Source organism: Coturnix japonica, chromosome 6, assembly GCF_001577835.2.
Source record: "Coturnix japonica isolate 7356 chromosome 6, Coturnix japonica 2.1, whole genome shotgun sequence".
Taxonomy (NCBI): Eukaryota; Metazoa; Chordata; class Aves; order Galliformes; family Phasianidae; genus Coturnix; species Coturnix japonica.
The window spans coordinates 29,516,070-29,535,435 of NC_029521.1; the positions used below are offsets into that span (position 1 = coordinate 29,516,070).

At 46.1% G+C, this 19,366-nt stretch overlaps 1 protein-coding gene across 1 annotated transcript; it reads left to right on the top strand.

Annotated features, from left to right (window-relative positions):
• Positions 1 to 5,541: 5,541 nt before the first annotated feature.
• On the top strand, positions 5,542 to 7,885 carry FOXI2 (forkhead box I2). Its single transcript, XM_015867479.2, has 2 exons — positions 5,542 to 5,950; positions 6,027 to 7,885. The coding sequence occupies exons 1-2, from the start codon at positions 5,542 to 5,544 to the stop codon at positions 6,185 to 6,187; spliced, it is 570 nt and encodes a 189-aa protein (XP_015722965.1). The 3' UTR covers positions 6,188 to 7,885.
• Positions 7,886 to 19,366: the final 11,481 nt, after the last annotated feature.

Here is a 19,366-nt window from a genome sequence, read left to right on the forward strand (position 1 = left end):
ACTACTCAATTTAATTTCCATGCATGTAATGGATGGGATACAGTATTATTCCCGTGCCAGAGGCTGGCAGGAGGACCAGGTGGAGGTCAGGTGAATGTCTGGAAACAAAACAAATTACAGAGATCGCTGATTGCTTTATTACAGCTTGTATCATCTTGTTTATAAAAGAAATACCTTCTGAAGTGACTGTTGATGATTTTAGATGTTTTCACATTGTTGGAGTAACAGAACTGCTGTCATGATGAAAGAGAAACATAACACAACCTCTGCGTGTCCTTGTAGAATTTCAGTGGTTTCTTGGTGACAACCACAGTAATTAAAGCTGGAAAAAGAACAGTAGGTAAACCATTTGCACTGAGTCATATCATGCAAATATTTTCCTTTTGAGCTCGAGCTAGCATGAGTTCGGGCTCTGCCAGAAAGCTGTTTTGTGTGCTTTTGTTATGGGTGGTGATTGCTTGGGTTTATGTGAGGGAAAACAGCGCAATTGGGGGCTTGTTTTTCTTTTGAGGAGTTGCTCAAAATCTTTTGGGTGGGGAGTTGAAATCTAGGAAGACATTTTCACTTTTTCACATGTAAAGATTTATATTTCCCAGTTCAGAAGTCAGCTGTCACATTTTTCGCCCCTTGGTGCTCTCAGGAAGGTGGTAGAGCAGTAACTACTCCTTATGTATGCACTGTTCACAGGTTGCCCAAGGAGGCTGTGGATGCCCCATCCCTGCAGGCATTCAAGGCCAGGCTGGATGTGGCTCTGGGCAGCCTGGGCTGCTGGTTGGTGACCCTGCACACAGCAGGGGGTTGGAGCTGGATGAGCACTGTGGTCCTTTGCAACCCAGGCTGTTCTAGGATTCTATGTAGAACTTTACAGTGGTAATATGCAGTACACTACTGGACTCGGAAGCCCCCAAGTCCAAGTGGGTTTCCATCACACACAGATTGCAAAATAAGGGTTGGATGCATTAGATTTATCTCTCTCTCTTCTATAAACTGAGAGGTGTTTTAAGCTCTGTTAGTAATCTCAAAGCTTTTCATCATCTCTGTGGGTAAATAGCTACCTGCCCATGGATTTCTCTGGGCTCAAGACGGTGTGATGCTGAGGGTAATCACAGCAAGGGTGTTTTCTGACCTGTATTCAATTTGACATATTCTCTGGCATGAGCATGTGCCAAGTCTTCCCTCCCCTGCAGGCCCCTTGGTCCTGTAGGACATCAAAACTCATCAGGGCTATCCCCATCTACCTGCCTTGTCAGCAGGATAAATCAGCCCTTATACTTGTAAAGCAAAGATTTTCTGAGATGGAGGATCCTCCTGCAGTGTGCCCATGTTGTTCACTGTGGGGCTGAGCTGCCACTGGGGAATGCATCATCCCAGCAGCTCCTCTCTGAGATACACTGGCCATACATCAGTACAAAAGCATCGTATATTACCTGAGCGAGCTGCAGCTCTCACACCGTGTTACACCAATCCATCACTGAAGCAAGATGTTGCTCTAATGATATATTAGTGTAATAATCCGAGCAGGGCATACCAATGATATATTACTCAAAAGATGGCACCGTTTATGGAAGCAAAGTTCCAGGAAGATATTCAGTTTAATTACAGGCTGCTGGCTGACTTCTAGTGGCAAGGAAGTCAGCCAATGTACCCAGGATACAGCGGGAACTGCTTTTCCAGTTGGGGTTGGAATCACCAGTATAGAAATGGGCTTTCTGTTCATTTAGTGGTGAATGTTCTCCTTATCTGCAGTGAGTCATTTTAAATCTGTGCTGGTCATTTGGTGGGTAGTTACCATAGGGAACACTCTTAGTACAGAGCAGCTTCTTTCTAGGCCCAGGTATCCACTTTTCTCTATGAGCTGAGGCACCTCCTTTCAAACGGAGGGTGATAGAATAATGGAACAGCCTGGGGGAGGCTTTAGCTCCTTTGACTCTGATCTATTATATATATTTTTTTCCAAATAGATGCATGAACTTATGTTTAATGTTATAATACCTATAATAATAATTAATATCACCAGCGCTTCTCTCCAAGGTCTCAAAGTGACTTCACAGGCAATTAGTCCCATGAGGCTCTAAGTATTAACGCTGTCCTTTGTGTGGATGAGATCTGAAGGAAAAAGAGACTAATTGGCTGAACAAAACCCATTAAAGTAAATGGGACGTAGGACCTGTGACTTTGAGACTGCTTGTAGTGACTGGGAGCAGCAGCGTGCCGACATCCCAAGCCTTTCTCCATCCATCTTTCTCTCAGGCTCCAGCGCTACAAGTATCTGGTGTAGGAGAAGAAGAGGGACAAGAGTCTTGAGGTCCCTTTCAACCCCTGCAACTCTGTGATTTTCTATGACTGGAATCTTTGTGGGTACAGTAAATGCAGAATGCATTATATTAATTTACTTTGCCCTGTGGGACTGTAAATTTTTTATTCATCCTTTTCATTTTTATTTTTCAATTTAAACTTGTATTTTTATCGCATTGAAAAGTGTAATAGAGCACCTAAAAACATACTGAAGCCCTAAGCAAGACTGATTAGCCCCTTGCTTGCTTTCACTTCTAACCATCCAACAGCTGCCCACCTTCTAAAACACAGCTGAGTTTCAGGTGCCTGGTCATCCCTTCCCTGTGCTTTGGCTGGCGAGTTATAGCTGTTCACAATGTGCCAAACAAGTGCTAAGTGCAGTATCAAAAATCTCCTTTAATTGAGGCTTTGCTCAGGGTCAGATACCTTTGTATGGGAGCAGGCTGGGTTTTGCAAGGCAACAAATCCCCCTTAGTGATGTATTAAGAGACAGGGCAGCTGGTAGTGGAAGGTTGAGAACTTGTAAGTGCTGGCATTACTCTGTGTCAATGGAGTTGGATACTCTTTAAATGTTGATTTGTTTATATAACAGCTTGGAAATGAAGATTTAAAGGTGAGCAGTTACAAGTACAAACACTGTCAAGCAAATCTGTCAGTAAAAGGACCAGCATAAAACTTGATACTGCCTACTGAAAGCAGGTGAGCTTGGGCTCCAAGCAACATCCACAGCCATTTGAAAGCAATTGCTTGGTACTAAAGTGCCTGTATGTTTCAAGGAAACATAAACAGCCAGCAGAAAATGAAGCTGTCTTACAGGCCAGGAGCCTGCAAGTCTCCCATCAGTGCCCTTCCATTGAATCTTAGAATCATCAAAGCTGGAATTGCATGCCCACATCCCTTGGTGCCACATGCCCATGGCTCTGGAATACCTCCAGGTGGGGAGAGTGACCCCACCAGTCCCTGGGCAGCTGTGCCAATGCCCAACTGCTCTTTTGGAAAGGACAGAGAGCCAAGGATGCTTCTCCCAGTCCCCTGCAAGTAGAAGTTTCCCATTATTTTGCTGAGCTTTGGGATGAAATCAGAAGGGGGATGGTTGAGCAGCCTCCAGCTCCCCTCACCACCTAGTGTCGGGTTCCTGGCTGGCAACACGCCCCGTGTTCTCTTTGATGGATGGCCTTCCCAGCATGGGAAATAAATGGGCTTTGTCCACAGTCCAGCACAGCGAGTCTCAGCCAATCTGAGAATAAATCACAGAGCATGATGTAAACACTTAGGCTTTCAAAAACAAAGCAGGTCCTCAAGGAGACATGCTCTGCAATGTCTTTCCATTAAACACGAGTTTTGCAGTAATTAATAGCCTACTTAGTAATGGAAGCAAAAAAATAGGAAGGGCTTCTTAAAGGGTTTCTTCACACTTGATTGCAGCAGAACAAGATGCTCACAATGTACTGGCCCTTCTGCAGTGGAACAGCTACAGGACAGCCCATGTTTGACACCAATCTCCTGTTTAGACCAGGTGAGTGATGGAAAAGGGAGATGTCAGAAAATGAAGGAATGCTTTGAGTGAATCCCTGTTTCAGTCTCCCCACATGTGCGACCTTTCAAGCCACCTTGCTAAAAGAATAAGGGGCAAGTGGTGCCCACGTACAACAGTGACTGTGGAAGTGCAGGTGACCAGGTGGCCACAAGCACTTGTCACCCACCACCCCACACACCTGAGAGCAGGCTGCACCTGGCAGTAGCGATGCCTTTAGGAAGCCAATTAAGCCGTGCTACTTGATGAGGACGTACTACACAGCTTGCAAACGACACGAGGTCAGTACTACTCCTGTCTCTCACGCTTGCTTGTTAGCCCACCTCATTTCTCGGGCTTTAAGCCGCCTAATTGGATGTTACGGAGGCGGCAACAGAGAGGAAGGTAGGGAGTATCGAGGGGAAAAACAGCTCCTGATGTTCATCAGCCACCGTGGTCGCTAGATGGCATTGCAACCACACCGTTACCAGCCCCAGCGAGAGAACCGAATGGGAATGGGACGGAGGATCGGAATGGGACTGAGGCTGGAGATGGGAATGGGGACCGGAATGGGGCCAGGGCTGGAACTGGGGGTTGATTTAGAGCCGAGATTGACTATAACTACAAAACAGCCAAGGATGCTCCTTGGTCACTTGTCATCATGCACTTTTTATCGTGTGATTTTGGTGAAAATGTAGAGAAATCAAAGAGCCAAAGTTGTAAAACGATACACTTTTCATAACAAGAACTATTTCTTCCCTATAGGTTCCATATCATGAAGCAGTGAAGAAGTTACATTTGGGTGTTTGGCAAAGGCTGCTGCTTCCTGATATAGAGTTTTTGTGAAACAAGAAGTCAGTGCCACCAAACACACTGGGATTTTCATGTTTTGTGGTGTCAGCTTTAGCATGAAAGGCAGAAGGTAATGAGCTCTGTAGCAGTGATATGGAACACAGGGCCTGAGAAATGAGAGCAGCCCTGAGAGCCTTTTGGGGCTGTGCATCTCTGTGGGATCAGCCAGCAGGTCCTTTACTTTGCAGATAGGCTTGGCATAAGCCTACATACCTATATAGGTGCTTAAAGTACGAGAGAATGTTCAGAAGAGCAACTGAAAACCAGGTTTTCACCAGTTTACATCATCTGTTAGAGATAAACAAATGCAGATGATTTCCTTCTCGCTTCTTTAACCCAGAAGAATGTTTTTACAGGAGCATAAGAGATGCAGAAGCGAAGTGTTTATAGGTTGTCAGACGTGTGGATTGATACCGACCAAAGCATAGCACAAATTCTACCCGAAGTTTTAATACCGGCAGTACAAAAGGAAAGCGGTCCGTCCGTTCCTTCTCTCCCAGCAGGGTGAGCAGACAGGTTCATTGTTGTGTTGGGCACCTGCGGCTTTCTCTAAGTGGGAAAAGGAGTTTGCTCCAATTCGGCAGCGTTCAGTACTAGGAGCGCACATGCTGATGCCGGACCGCTTGTGCCTTCGTGGTAGTCCTAGCAGGAGCACGGCCGGCTGCGGCGCTCCGGGCTCATCCCCATCGCACCTGCGGGCCGGGAGCGGAGGGAGGAGGGGTCTCTGCGAGGCCGGGGGAGCGGACACGCGTGGGGCGGGGGCGGCCCTCCTGTAGCCGGGCGCGGGGCAGCGCGGTGCTGCCGGAGGGGCCGCGGGCGCTATTTAAAGCGGGCGGGGGGCGGCCGCGCCGTCGGGGCAGGCAGCTCGGTGCCACCGGAGCATGCACCCCTTCGGGCCGCCCGCCGAGCCGCCCCTCGCTCGGGAGCTGCTGGACGCGGCTCTCCGCCCGCCCGCCGGCAGCCCCTACGCGTGGCTCGGCGGCCCCGCCGCCCCGTACCCTCCCGCTGCTCCGTTCCCATCGCCGTGCACCGAGCGGGGCTGGGGGTCCCCGCTCCCGCAGCACGAGGGGCCGCGTCCGGCACGGCCGCCCTACTCGTACTCAGCGCTCATCGCTATGGCCATCCACAGCGCGCCGGGCAGGCGGCGGACCCTCAGCCAGATCTACCAATATGTGTCTGAGAACTTCCCCTTCTACAAGCGCAGCAAGGCGGGCTGGCAGAACAGCATCCGCCACAACCTCAGCCTCAACGACTGCTTTAGGAAGGTCCCGCGGGACGAGGATGATCCGGGTAAGTTGGATAGTGGGGTCGGGGCGGGTGGGTCGGGGCCGGAGCGATGTGCGCTGCACCATCCATCTCCCCGCAGGTAAAGGCAACTACTGGACGCTGGACCCCAACTGCGAGAAAATGTTCGACAATGGCAACTTCAGGAGGAAGAGGAAGAGGCGGCTGGAGGCCGGAGACAGCGGAGAAGCCGCTGGGGGTCCCTGTGTGAGCGCAGCCCCCGGGCACGGCGAGATGCACTGAGGTGGAGGAAGGAGTATTTTTGTAATGTGTAACTGTACAATTTTATAGGCCTATAAATAGAGAGATGAGAGAAAGAGTGGGATGTGTGTGCTTAGGGTGAAGTGAAGGTTGGGGGGCTGTGGGAGGCGCTCTCCGTTGGGATTTGAAAGCATCCAACGCACGAGGAATGGCGGAGCGTTCATAGAATGGTTTGAGTTGGAAGGAACTTCTAAAGGCCGGCTGCTGCCACCCTCTGCAATGCTCAGAGACACCCACAGCTCCATCAGGTGCTGTGAGCCCATCCCTGACCTTGTGTGTCTACAGGGACCACCCCCACCTCTCTGGGTGGCCCATGCAGTGCCTCAGTGCCCTCACTGTACGCAACTTTTTTCTCATATCCAGTCTAAATTTCCCATCTTTTAGTTTGGAACCTCTTCCCCTTGACCTGTCACAACAGACGCTGCTGCTGAAGACTCTGTCCCCTTCTTTCTTACAGCCCCCTATTAGGTACTGAAAGGAATCACCACGGGGCAAGCTAGGTAGGAAGGTGGCTTTCCCTCCCCCTTGCAAGAGTAGCCTGTCCCAGCTTTCCTGCTGATCTCCTGCCCCATGGATGCCCGAGGTGCCTTCCTCTCCTCTGTCCAGGTGTGCAGCTGGGATGACCTCACTGCAAGGCACAGCTCTCGGATATGTTGGGGTGGTGATGGGCTCCCTGAGTGGGGAGGGACAGCGGGACATGACCCTGGAGCTGGGCATGGCCCCCACCCCCCCAATCCTCTGTGGCGTTTCTGAATAAAACCCCTTTATTTTCCCAACCACAAAAGATCATCTTTGTGTCAGCCCATGGAGCTGATGATAATTTATCCGAAGAATTTCAGATTTAATCGAGCATCCAAAATGATGCTGGATCCCTGCTGAGGAGCCCTTTAATTGCTGGGTTTGCTGCTGGCCCCCACGTCGAGTCCTTGCAGGGTGCTGGCAGCCTGTGCTGTGCGTGTCCCCATGCAGACCAGGCTGTTTGTTTAAAATGCCTCTGGTTTACCCACTTTGTCACACATACACAGAGCTTCTGTATTTGTATGAAGCCTCAGCACAATACAATGTGGTCTGCAGCTGCAGTGGATGCAGTTGGGTATGTAAGCAGAGCTTTGGCTGGTTTGTTTGATAATAAATGGGATTCCAAAACCTCTGGTTTACAAATACCCAAATTCTGTACACCTGCACTAAAGGAAATAGCAAACTGAACTCACCAGCCATGACATAAAGGCATTCCAGGTATAACTCCCTTGTTCATGTCGTTGTTTTCCAGGGCTATCCAGTAAGAAGACATTTAAGTTGTGACTCCTATATTCTTTGGAGAATGATGCTTGAGACTTGAAGCTCCCATTTCAGCTGGGTAACCTCCAGCTCCTGCATGAGAGGGAGCAAGGGATGTTAGTTTGGTGATCAGCTGCATTTCAGGTTCCTTTTTTCCAGGTGGCTGAGGGTTGTGCTGAGCAGGTCATGCAGAGAGCAAAAAGGAAGGAACCTTTTGTCTTTGCAACTGAAAAGGATGTTATAAATCTGTGAATTTCTTGGTGAAAATAAGAATGGGTTTCAGTCTGCTTGGGGTGGAGAAGTAGCAATCCCTCTAAGCAAAAGCATCAGGTGGCAAGGCTGTGCTTAATTATAGAATCATAGTATGGCCTGGGTTGCAAAGGCCCACAGTGCTCACCCAGTTCCAACCCCCTGCTGTGTGCAGGGTCACCAACCAGCAGCCCAGGCTGCCCAGAGCCACATCCAGCCTGGCCTTGAATGCCTGCAGGGATGGGGCATCCACAGCCTCCTTGGGCAACCTGTGAACAGTGCTCTCAACAAGGCAGCCCACACAGGATGACCCACACAGAACAAGACTGAGTGTTTGTGGTGCAGTTAAACCAGAGCACACTGGAGACCTGGACTTACATTAATATGCAATGGAGATGTTAGGAATTTACATACTTGGTGGCTTGAAATAATTATTCATCCAGATTGTGTATGCTTCCTATCTTGTGCTTTTCACAGAGGGTGCTTTAGCACTGGCAACAAGTGACAACAGCTTTGATGTTCTATTGAGAGATAAAACCAAGGGGTTAGGCTTTATCCAGCCAGCTTTGGGACACCATTTCTTTACCCTTGTCCAGCACGTTGGTCAGTGTAGAAGAAGGAGCTGCTCCTGGCAGCAATGGCCATCTTCACAAAGAACAGCTCGGTGTGATCTGCTTCTCATCCCTGGCAGTTCTCCCTGATGAAAGGCACTGGGCAAGGCTGGGAGGGCACAGTGACCTCCCTCCCTCTCCCAGGGGTGCAAGCAATTTCAGTTGTGTGCAAGCAGTGCCTGCGGGGTGTCTGCTGAATTAATGGGAGGAATGGAAAAGCCTGGTGAGCTGCCAACACCACCGGAGCTGGCCCTGCAGCCCGTGCTGTCTGAGCAGGGCAGAGCAGGAGCTGGAGAGAAAGCTTTCATTTCCTATGAATATTTCCAAATCCTCAGCTGTGGTGTTGATTTACTGAGTCTGATTCCTTGTGTTTTAATATTAGTTCTACCAAAGGCAATAATTCTCTATTCTTAGAGGGGCTGTTGCTTACCAAGAGAAGTCCATAATGAACACAACCCGAAAGTGGTAAATCAAGTTTATTTCTACCTTTTATTCCCTTTTCCATCAGATCTTGCACTTGCATGCAACCCATCGTTACTAACCATTACGATTCCCCTATGCTTTACTGCATTACAACTTTGCTTCCCAGTGCTTTTTGGCAAAACAGAGTGGGTACTGTCAGGTTCTGTACAGCTGGACTGTATAGGTGAAATCAACACTTATCAAACTAGATTTTATTCTGTTTTAAATCCAGGCTCTGCAACTACACGTTCAGGGTTTCTTACCTCTCCTATGATTAAAGAGCACTGGGTGGGCTTTCCCTGGGCAGCCTGGTCTGGTATTAAATGTGAAGATTTTTAGCCCTGCCTGTGGGGGTGGGGAGGGTTGGAGCTTCATGATCTTTGAGGTCCCATTCAACCCAAGCCATTCTATGACTCTATGATTCTATGATAAAGATACCTTCCTCACAAATAAATCTTTACATTGAATTTGAGTTTACATATTCTAGCCACTGCCTTCCCCTCAATCAGATAAGAGCAGAAGGGAAGATGAGAATGGTGTGTTGGTTGTGGTGATATGGCCTCAATGGGGACTGCAGTCTCCTTAGTCCTTTCTGCTGCGGTGTGTGAATGTTACAACAGTGTGTAACCTTCATGTGTGCCAGTCCTCATCTACCTAAAAGCATTAATCTGATCTTTTCAGCAGCTCATAGTAACATTTTTCTTTCAAAATGACAATTATTGACTAAGCTATTTATCATATAGTTTGTTTGTTTGTTTAGAGAGAGCACTTCTTTCTCACCCATATACCCAGACAGGAGAAGGGAAGATTTTTCACTTGAGCGCGATTACTGCTGTGCTTGCTGAGTGATTTCACACTGCTGTCTCTGTCAACATCTTAGTTTGTTTATGAATGTCAGATTGTGACAGAATTGGTACATTTTGTTTTATTTTCACTGAGATCTTAGCTTGCCTGGTGCTGATGTTCAGGCAGGGTCCAAACACATATTAAGCTTCTGCATTTTCCAGTGTTTTGCTAAGATTAACACATTAATTTTTCTTCAGCCTCACAAAAGTCAATACAGATGTATCAGCTGCTGACAGCTGGTTGGTAGAATCATAGAATCACAGAGTGGCCTGGGTTGCAAAGGCCCACAGTGCTCATCCAGCTCCAACCCCCTGCTGTGTGCAGGGTCACCAACCAGCAGCCCAGGCTGCCCAGAGCCACATCCAGCCTGGCCTTGAATCCTGCAGGGATGGGGCATCCACAGCCTCCTTGGGCAACATGTTCCCTCAGTCTTTCTTTACAGGAGAGGTGCTCCAGCCCTCTGATAGTCACAGTAGCAAGCTTATTTGATCACTATACAGTGGATGATATGCACAGATCCTTCACTTTATTAGGATGGCAGGATCACAGAAAGGTTCAGGTTGGAAGGGATGTTAAAGGCTACTCAGTACCCAACCAGGGACACCTCCCACCATTCCACGTTCACACTGTGCCAGTGCTGTGCTCATAGTGAAGAGTTCCTTTTCTATATCCAATCTAAAACTCCCTTTAGTTACATATTTTACACTAAGCAGAGTCCTTTACTGTTTGCTCAGAGGTGGTTTTTCCCTTGAAGCGTTTTCCAAAAGATCAATAAATTTTATCTGAGATTTCATGAAATGTCCTACAACTCGACTCTGGAGCTTCTCATTTGCATAAAGACAATTTTCCTCAAGCCTGAATATAATTAATGGCTCTTTAAAAGTTCTTTATGGTGCCCAGGTGTGTAGATGAGCATTGCCACAGCTCAGAGCCAATGGCCGGGCTGCCCAAGCTGTGTGTTAACCCAGCACATGGGAAGCCTTGGGGCTGATGGGTTCTGGTTGCCATGAAGACGGAAACAGCCTTCAGAATGAAGACTTTTAATACTTTAATTAAAGGTTTCACATTCATTGGAGTCAACCCTTCAGGTTCCCCTTGTAATCCTGACCAGGCTCATGGCTTTCCCTTGTGTTTCTTTTTCACTCTTCTGCTTCTATAATGAGATGATTAAACAGCCCACGGTTTGTTAAGATACAATAGATGAAAGCAGGTTTTGAAGCTGGTGATTCAGGACGGCAAACCAGGTAATCATCGTTTCTGACTACTTGATACAACCTTACAGGAGAGATTTTGTCCTTTTTTAGTGGAAGAAATTGTTCAGAAAATCATACCTATTAAGAACAGCGTGTGCTTAATTCAATTCCCACTGAGGTGGTTAGATTTCAATATTTAAAGTCAAGGAGTTGCTCTAAGCTTTTCCTCAACTGGGCTTTTATCGTGACTAGGTGCAGTGGTAGGTGGCTGAGCTGGAACCCATGTGATGATTGCAGAACAGAGCTATAAAACAGCTCAGATCCAACCAGGGGAACAGGACACAAGCACCAGGCAGCGCGAGATCTCATTGGCACTGGATGTTGTTCAGTGACTGGCCATTCAAAGAACTGCTGGTTAGTTTTCCCTTTTAAAGAAAACACTGCATGTGCAGGAGAAAAGTCTGCCTGCAGCAAAAGGAACGTCGGAGTGGGGGCTCTAGCAAGCTGCTTGCTGAGATCTCCTTAAATTACACCATGGTAATGAAAACTCGACCTCCATATGTCAAAATTCATTAATGGAAAGGCACAAGCAAGGCAGCAGGAATTTTTTTGTCTGCAAATGTTAATAGCCTGAACTCCTCTGGTGTCCCCTGCTAGCTCTCATCTTTATCATAGAACCATAGCATCATAGAACTGCTCAGGTTGGAAAAGACTTTAAAGACTCTGCTCATGGTCAGTGACTCTTTGGGTGCAAGCATGTCCATTGGGTGTGCTTAATCCTATAAATCCTGACTGTAGATACATCCAGGTTAGTCATTTTTAATCCAAAAGAAAGGGACTTTGGACAAAGGCTGGAAAAGATTGAATACATCCCTGCTAACAGGTGCAATCTAGGTTAGGCTTTCTGACATCACATCACTTCCCTTTGTTCCTGTATTGATACAAGTTGCTGATAAAACACATTCTGGCACATAGTGTTATGTGCTAAGAGAAGGAAAATGGACTGAATGTGTTTGTAATCCTATTTACTTTAAATAAAACTTCTCCCATGCCAAGCACCACACCTGTGGTTTTCTCACTGCTGTTACACTTTGTCCATTCAGAGTTGCGCAGCAGGGAGATCCGTGTTGCTCCATGGGCATCTCTGCGCCCAATTTCCTCCAATTTCCTTGCTGTGTTCTTCAAAATGGGGATTTTTTTTTTCCTACTAGCAACTATTAGTATTTTCCCATACTTTGTTTTCTTACACCACTGTGGTCTGTGCTGTACAAATGACCTCTTCCGCCCAATGCTGCCAAGATGTTTAGGCTTATAACTCCTCTCCTTCATAAAATCACAACAAAGTTATATTCTATGAATATATTTGATGAAGAAAATGGGGCAAAGCCAGCAGGGTCCTGGCCATGGCTGGGGGCTGCCCAGCTCTGCAGCAACAGCTCTAGCTGTGTGTGTGGAAAGCTGCCTTCCCCCAATTAAGCTGGTTTGCGTGCTTTGTTTGTTTGTTTGTTTGCAGGAGAGGTGGTGGGTTTTGGTTTTAGCAACATCTTGCCAGGAGGACACAGAACTCATTCAATTGATGTGTAATTGAAAGTGAGAGCTTTCAAAGAAATAATGAAGAAACTGAGTATAATTAAGATGCACAAAGCAGGGCTCCCCTGGCACTCCCTCCTGTTACATGTAAGCGCTGCTCTGTGCTGAAATGAAGGCAGTGACTTTGTAACATAACATTTTGCCCTCTTTTTGGCTGGTATCTGGGGCTGTTCCCTCCAGCTAATGTGTGAATAGTCAGTGTAAATGCCTCAGCCCTCTGCATCACACGGCTCTGGGAAAATCCTGGGGTGCCTCCCCCTTTACTTTAGTGTGATGTGCACTTGGAAGGGACCTCTGGAGGCCATCTCCTCCAACCATCCTGCACAATGAGCATTGCATAAAGAACCATAGGATCACAGAATGGCCTGGGTTGTAAAGGTCCACAATGATCATCTAGTCCCAACCACCCTGCTATGTGCAGGGTTGCCAACCATGAGCTGTTTATCCAGGACAGTGTTCAGACAATCTTTGGACATCTCCAAGGATGGTGACTCCAACGCTGCTCTCCGCAAGAAGCTCACAGTCAAAAGTACAGTGATGACTTTTATAATTCAAAGTGACCCAAATCATTAGGATCTCTTTTACCAGCAGTCATCAATTCTCAGAGAAAGTTCCAACGGTTTCCTCCTGCTGGCTATAAAACAACTGCACAAAAGGGTTTGCTAAGGGGGGTAGGAGGGGGGAGATATTTCATGCTTCTGAAGTTTTCTCACACTCTTGAGATCCTGAAAATAATATGCGCTCTCCATATTTCTCACCGCAAATGACAGCAGAAACTCATTAATTCATCTCATAAAGAAATACAGGTGGAAATTATATTCGTTCCTCGCGCCTTTCGCTCACTGAGGTGATGTGATGTAGGAGAGAGGAATAACTCCTGAAATCCATGGTACGTTTTGTTGTATTTATGTTTTATTGACATAAGTCTCTCAGCTGAGTTTCCCTTGCTGTTATACCCATAGCAGTGCCAAGATGCTACAGTTGAGAGCAAGGACTTTTGTGTCACACAGCTTATAGGAATGCCAGTCTTTTTAGAGACCTGGATGGTTATGCCTTGCACAGGAGATGTGGCTGGTGGGTACCAGTGAAACCGAGAATGAGGAAACTGGGAGGGAAGAGTAAAATGAGTGTCCTAAAAACAGGGAAAAAAGAATAAAAAAGAGGAAAAATTAGCACTGGGAGTGGAGAAGAGGCAATGAGAAGAATATCCCTAAAGCATCTGGCTGTGTTAAAAAAAAAAGCAAGTCAGCTAAAGGCTGATTAGTGGCTGTGGTATTACGGTGGTCCCAATAGGAATGTAATGTTTTCATCTTGATGTATTTTGGTGGAAGAAAAATTATCCAGCAGCAGGGACTGAATTCTTCACAGGGTAAGTATGTCATGAAGGCCTCTTAATGAAAGAGATTGGAAAACAAAGGAACTCAGAAGAAAATACAAATATTTAATGAGGAACTGACTCCTTCTGCCCTCAAAATTAAGGGAGCAACAGCAGAGTCGAGAGGGCTGTCACTATAAATGAGGCAGTAATGGCATTAGCTGGCACCTCCAGGGCTTAGGAAAGACACTCTCAAGATAATACACTGTTAATTAACTTTCCTTGTCCCCAGAGGATCTTCGATGTCCAGTCATTTTCAGATCTACCTGAATAGGAAGCTGTGTCTGTGCTTCAGGCCAAGTTCATCTCCACAGCAGAATTGTGCTCGTAGTTGGATGGGGGTTAAAGATAACCGAGGTAAAGGCATTCCCTCTGCACAGCTTCTGGTCTTAAAATAAATACTGCCCTTGAAAGCATCCCATCGCCACTGATGAAGCAATGCTTCATTGAGTTATCTCCATGAGCACACGCCAGTAATTGCTGTGGATAAATTACACTCGCCAAAGACTTCTAATGGCCATACTTTGAGTTAAATTAGCTTCCTGAGTTTGCATTGTTAATTAAGCTCAGCACCACCTTTCCATGTATGTTGCTTTCCTTAATAGCCTGTGCTGTCTCTGAAGGGTAAATTATTGCCTCTCTGTTCATGTCCTGTCTTGATGGAACGTGGTATCGTTTGCATTTACTTATTCTACACAAGGATGCTAAGTTGCACGTTGCAAAGTTGCTAAGTTGCAAATGCAGCTGGAGCCTGCACAATTGCTGTGCAGCATACATTGATGCAAAGATTTATTCCTAAATAAACTGAACTCCAAAGACAAATTCATTTGGACTTTATCCACATTGTTTTAACTTGCCTGTGCATGGCAGGCTTATAAAGGACCTGCAGCACCAGCAGTTCCATCACAGATGTGCATTGAGATCACCAAGTTGGACAACAGTCACCTCCACTGCTTTCATAAAGCTTTATTTTACTTGTTAGGTTCCTGTTGCTGGTTGAGCTCTGGAGTAAATGCTACAAACCCAGAAATGTGAATTAGGATTCAGGTGTAAAAGTAAGCCCTAAGCTCAGGGCCAGCTGTGATTCAATGCAATTTGTTTTTCCCTGCAACCTGTGCTCATCCCACCATTAATGATGAGCCTTCTCCCACCTGCCAGGAGAGTGGCTCCAGTTCTGTTTCCCTCAAATCCAATGCTGCCAATCAAGTACTAATTAGTGTTAATAATCAGCCTGGGCTGGCTGCTTTGGGGAATGGTAGTGGGGTTCTTTGTGATGGAGTTCCATGACCAAACTAAACCATGCTGCTGTGGAATGTGGTGTTGCTGTGGTCTCACTATGGGAATCAAAATCTTTGGGGAAGGTGAGTACATGTGCCCTGTTGTATTTGTGCCTTCCTTCTTTGAAAGGGTAATTAATAGCAGGATGAGGGGAAATGGTTTAAAGTTGAAGGAAGGTTTAGGCAGTTGATGGGCAGTTTTTGGTGCAGAATAACTGATGTGTTATGCTCGTGTCAGCCTTCAAACCAGGACCAGGCATGGAAAGAGGTGGATTTTCTAGTTTGATGCCTTATGGTGAATTATTTATTTGTGGCAAAGTCTTGGCAATTGCACAACTTCTGGAAAATGTCTTGTCATCCCAGTGTCCTCCTGAGCATCCTCATCCCTTCTGAGGTGAGAAAATTGCTGTACAGGTTTGGTCTGATGGAAAAGCAGCTGTGAGTGCTGCAGCATCTCAGCACTGCTCACATGGCAGTAGAGAGGATTACATACCTGGAGATGAGCGCCAAGATCTCTTTGTGAGCCTCTAATACCTTTTTGGCAAAGGCACAGTGATATAATGTTAAGTATTTATGTTCCCCCGATTCCCTGTGCTTTTTGTTGGATGTTTTATGGTTCTAATGTTGCTTATGAAATGCCTGGTGTGTTACGGTAGTTCAGGGCCCTAAAAATTAATTTACTGTGTTTTATTTATTACTATAGAAACCTTGCAGTCCTTCTGTAGCTGCCTCCAGAAGGAAGCTGAAATATGTTCTCCTCCTGTTCTTAGCTTGGGAGTTTACAGCAGAAAAAACCTGTGATGGGACATTGCAGAACTGCCCACGTGTTTCGCAGTGATGCACGCAGACCATGAGGCTGGGACTTGATTTCAGGCTCTGGGTCTGCTCCTGCTGTATGGGGACAACTTAATTTGTTCTCTGGGCTTTTAATGAATGCTAATAATGCTGCAGCCTACCCATGAGTAATTCAGTACATCAGTTCTCCACTGCCCTAAGAATAAATCAGAACTGCATTATTTCCTCAAGAAAGTACATTTGGGAGGCAGGATCAGAGCAGTGTGAGTATGGAGTAGTCAAATAGAGTATAATACAGCACCCATTGGGCAATTGGAGTCTGGCTGTAAAGTACTGAGCCCCTTTAATTTCCACTGACTGCAAGGGAAGGTGATTTGTCATCTGTCTGCTTGTGGGGAAGAACTGATGGGAAAAGGTAGCTCTGCTGGTTTGAAAGACAGTGCTAGAAGCTGCTCTTTGTGAGGGAGATGCATTTTCTGGTGTTCTCAATATGGTTTCTATCACATTTCTTACTATTGATTGGTCACAGCTGGGCAGTGGCTACTTTTTTGCTGAGATAGAACTGACTTAACGCTGCTTCTGTGCTGTTAAGTGGTGGAAGAGCCTTGAACAATACCTGTATTAGTAGTAGGCTTCCATAGATCCTTCTAAGTCTTAAGTTTTGGGATCAGTGTTGTTCCACCCAAGCCAAGGGCTTCATTTCACCTATATCCCTTCTGAGTGACCTGAACTAAGGATTCCAAAACTCCTGTGTTTGGAGCACACTCATGGCTGCCCTCCTGAGTACATGTTGGTGTCTAGACCAATAGACTACACACATCAATTTCTTGTTTTCTTGGTTCTCATTTTTGCATAAACACATTGAAACTTAATGGCAATAAAAAAGTCAAAGGGAAAATCAATTTAAGTTGCATGGAATTGTTGGAAAATCTCTTGTGGAGATGCTGTAAGGTTCTGTTTAATGGATTGCTCCTTATACTTGGACACACTTATATTTTGCCCCTTGCTGTTCTGATTTTAAAAGAAGGCACCTGTGAGTTGTCTTAGGCAGAATTTATGTCTTAGTTATTTTAAATGTAAACCCTGAGCAAATGCCAACTTGCTGTCATCGTGGAAGCAATATGTCAAAGTAGATGTTGTCACCTTCTGTATGGGATAAAAGACAACCTTGTGAAGAGACAAGGTACCATCCACTGCAGAGCCTCAAGCAAAGCCCTGCCCCTCCAACACATCGCTGAGCTGGAGGACTTCAGGTGAGATCCTGACAGCTCTTCTCACCCTGTGGTTCTCCAGAATGATGTAAAGCCTGCAATCCATCCTGCCTGACGTATCCCGGTGTTTGATTAAATGTGTCCCGCAGCACTATTTCATGGCTCCTATTGATCACACAGTGTAAACAGTTCTGTTTCCTGCTCTCTTCAGAATAAGATGTTGTGATTAAGTTGCACTTCTGTCAATGTAAGGAAGTACTGGTGCTTGCTCCTTGCAGTTTAAAGCAAGCAGGCTACAAAAGGCCCCTTGGGCACTCAATAATCCTTCCCAAATGGCCCTTCACTGGCAGGTTTGGCTGTGCCAAATGCTATTTAAACACCTCTGTATTAGTTCTGCTCTTCAGGTACTCAGCTATGGAGTGCCCTATCTGCATGGCGTGCTGTGTCTGTGCCCCAGATTGTGCCCTCCCTCCTGCCTTACTTTGTTTTTGCAGTTCTTACTGTTGATGTGATCAGTTCAAGCAGTAACTCATAGGGTGCAGATCGATCAAAGCTCTGATAAATGACTGTCATAAAAGAGCTGTTTAATTTACCTCAACGCAGAGACTTTCACTGTCTTCTGGCTTTCCTATTTCCTTAGAAACAGACAGTCTCCTGTGCTGGGGACTTTGAAACTGATTAGAAAAAATAGAGCGTTTCTGATGGTCCACATGAATTGAGTACAGTGATACTGAGATCAGGACCTTCCCTCACTATCAGAACACAGCAATGCCCAGAAATCTTTTGGTCTTTTAATTCAGCTGTTAAGGTGAAATTTGGAAGAGGTGAAGATAGTTTTTTGGTACAGAAGCTAATTTGGGGAAAGGAACATGAGAAAATGTGTTAAAAAGAGATTTTTCTTTATATATTTTTAATTTCCTATTTTAGAAGCCTATCTTCTTATTTCCATAAAGCTTCCACTCCAGGATTGCTGTCTCCTTACATGATCTGGGTTTGTTCATCTGATAGGTGTGGAGCTGAGAACTGGCAGTGGTCTGTGTATGCTACCAGGCTGTGATAGAAGCATCATTCTCATTTCTCACCTGGGGATAAAACTAACATAGCCATGATGTGATGTTGAACTGGATTAGTTAAAGCCAGAGTGAATGCAAGTATGAGAAGTGCTTTTAGAATCCAGTACTAAGAGAACTGACCTTTGTCCTAGGAGCCTGCAGATATCTGTGGCTCACTGGAAAGTTAGTGGCATGCAGGGCTGATCAGCAAAAGCAGACCATGTTCCCACACATTTACCCCCACACCTTGCTATGATCCCATGCAAATGGACTGGTCCCAAGAAGTCAGTGTTGTGCTGCACACTTAGCACTTTGCTGTGTGTGTTTGCAATGCTCTTTGCTGTGTCTATTGGTCTAAGGAAAGATTTGGACTGGGCTGTACTTTTATTGCTAAATATTCTTTTTAATGTGGCTGAGATTTGCACCCAGGTTGGAGGAAAGAAGCGCTCACCTCTGCTGTCTTTGTGGGCAAAAAGAGCTGCTATGGAGGAAGCAGCTTCACTCAGCCTCATGCTGCTCAATTATCTGTCACTTAAGGAGAAGAGCAGCCTTTCAGATCAAACGCTGCAAAAACCTGTGGGGAGAAACTAAATACCTTGGGAATAGCTGCTGCTGTGCAGCTCACAGTGCTGGGAAGCGTCTGGGAGAGGAGTCACTGGGAAGATTAAGGGGAAATCACCTGAGGCGAAATACTTGTGGCTCTTAAAATGTTTTCTTTTCTTGCAGAAAATACATTTGTCCAAACGTTTCCCACATGGGCTGAAAAATGAGTTTCTGCACAGAGTGTATAATTTCATACCTGGTAACCAGGAGGTGAAATGCATGTTAGGAATGGGAAGGGAATCCTCCAATCTGGGAGCTGTGCTCCATAAGTCCCTGTGTTTTAGCCTTGTGAGTTCTCTGCTCCATCCAGAACTCTTTCAAGAACCTCTGCTTGTTTTCTTGTTTCCCGTCTTTGTTTTTGCCATGCAATGCTGCTGTACCTGTGCCAGCTTGAGGTGTTATGTTTCCTCATCACCATGGGAGCATCCAAACAGCAGTGCTGATCTCAGGGAAGTGGAGAAGAGGTTACCTGCTACAATGAAGCCCTTACATTTTATTCCTGTCACTTGGAGATCAGTCAAGGACAAGGCCCAACACCCACAAAGCCAAAGAGTAACACTAAGAGGTGATAGGGCCAAATCTTCATCTCGGAGCAGAAGTATCTGTGCTGCTGCCCATT

Coding starts and splice junctions, on each gene's coding strand:
- FOXI2 (XM_015867479.2), top strand. CDS start 5,542: ATGCACCCCTTCGGGCCGCCCGCCGAGCCGCCCCTCGCTCGGGAGCTG. Junction 5,951..6,026: donor GCGGGACGAGGATGATCCGG/GTAAGTTGGATA, acceptor ATCTCCCCGCAG/GTAAAGGCAACTACTGGACG.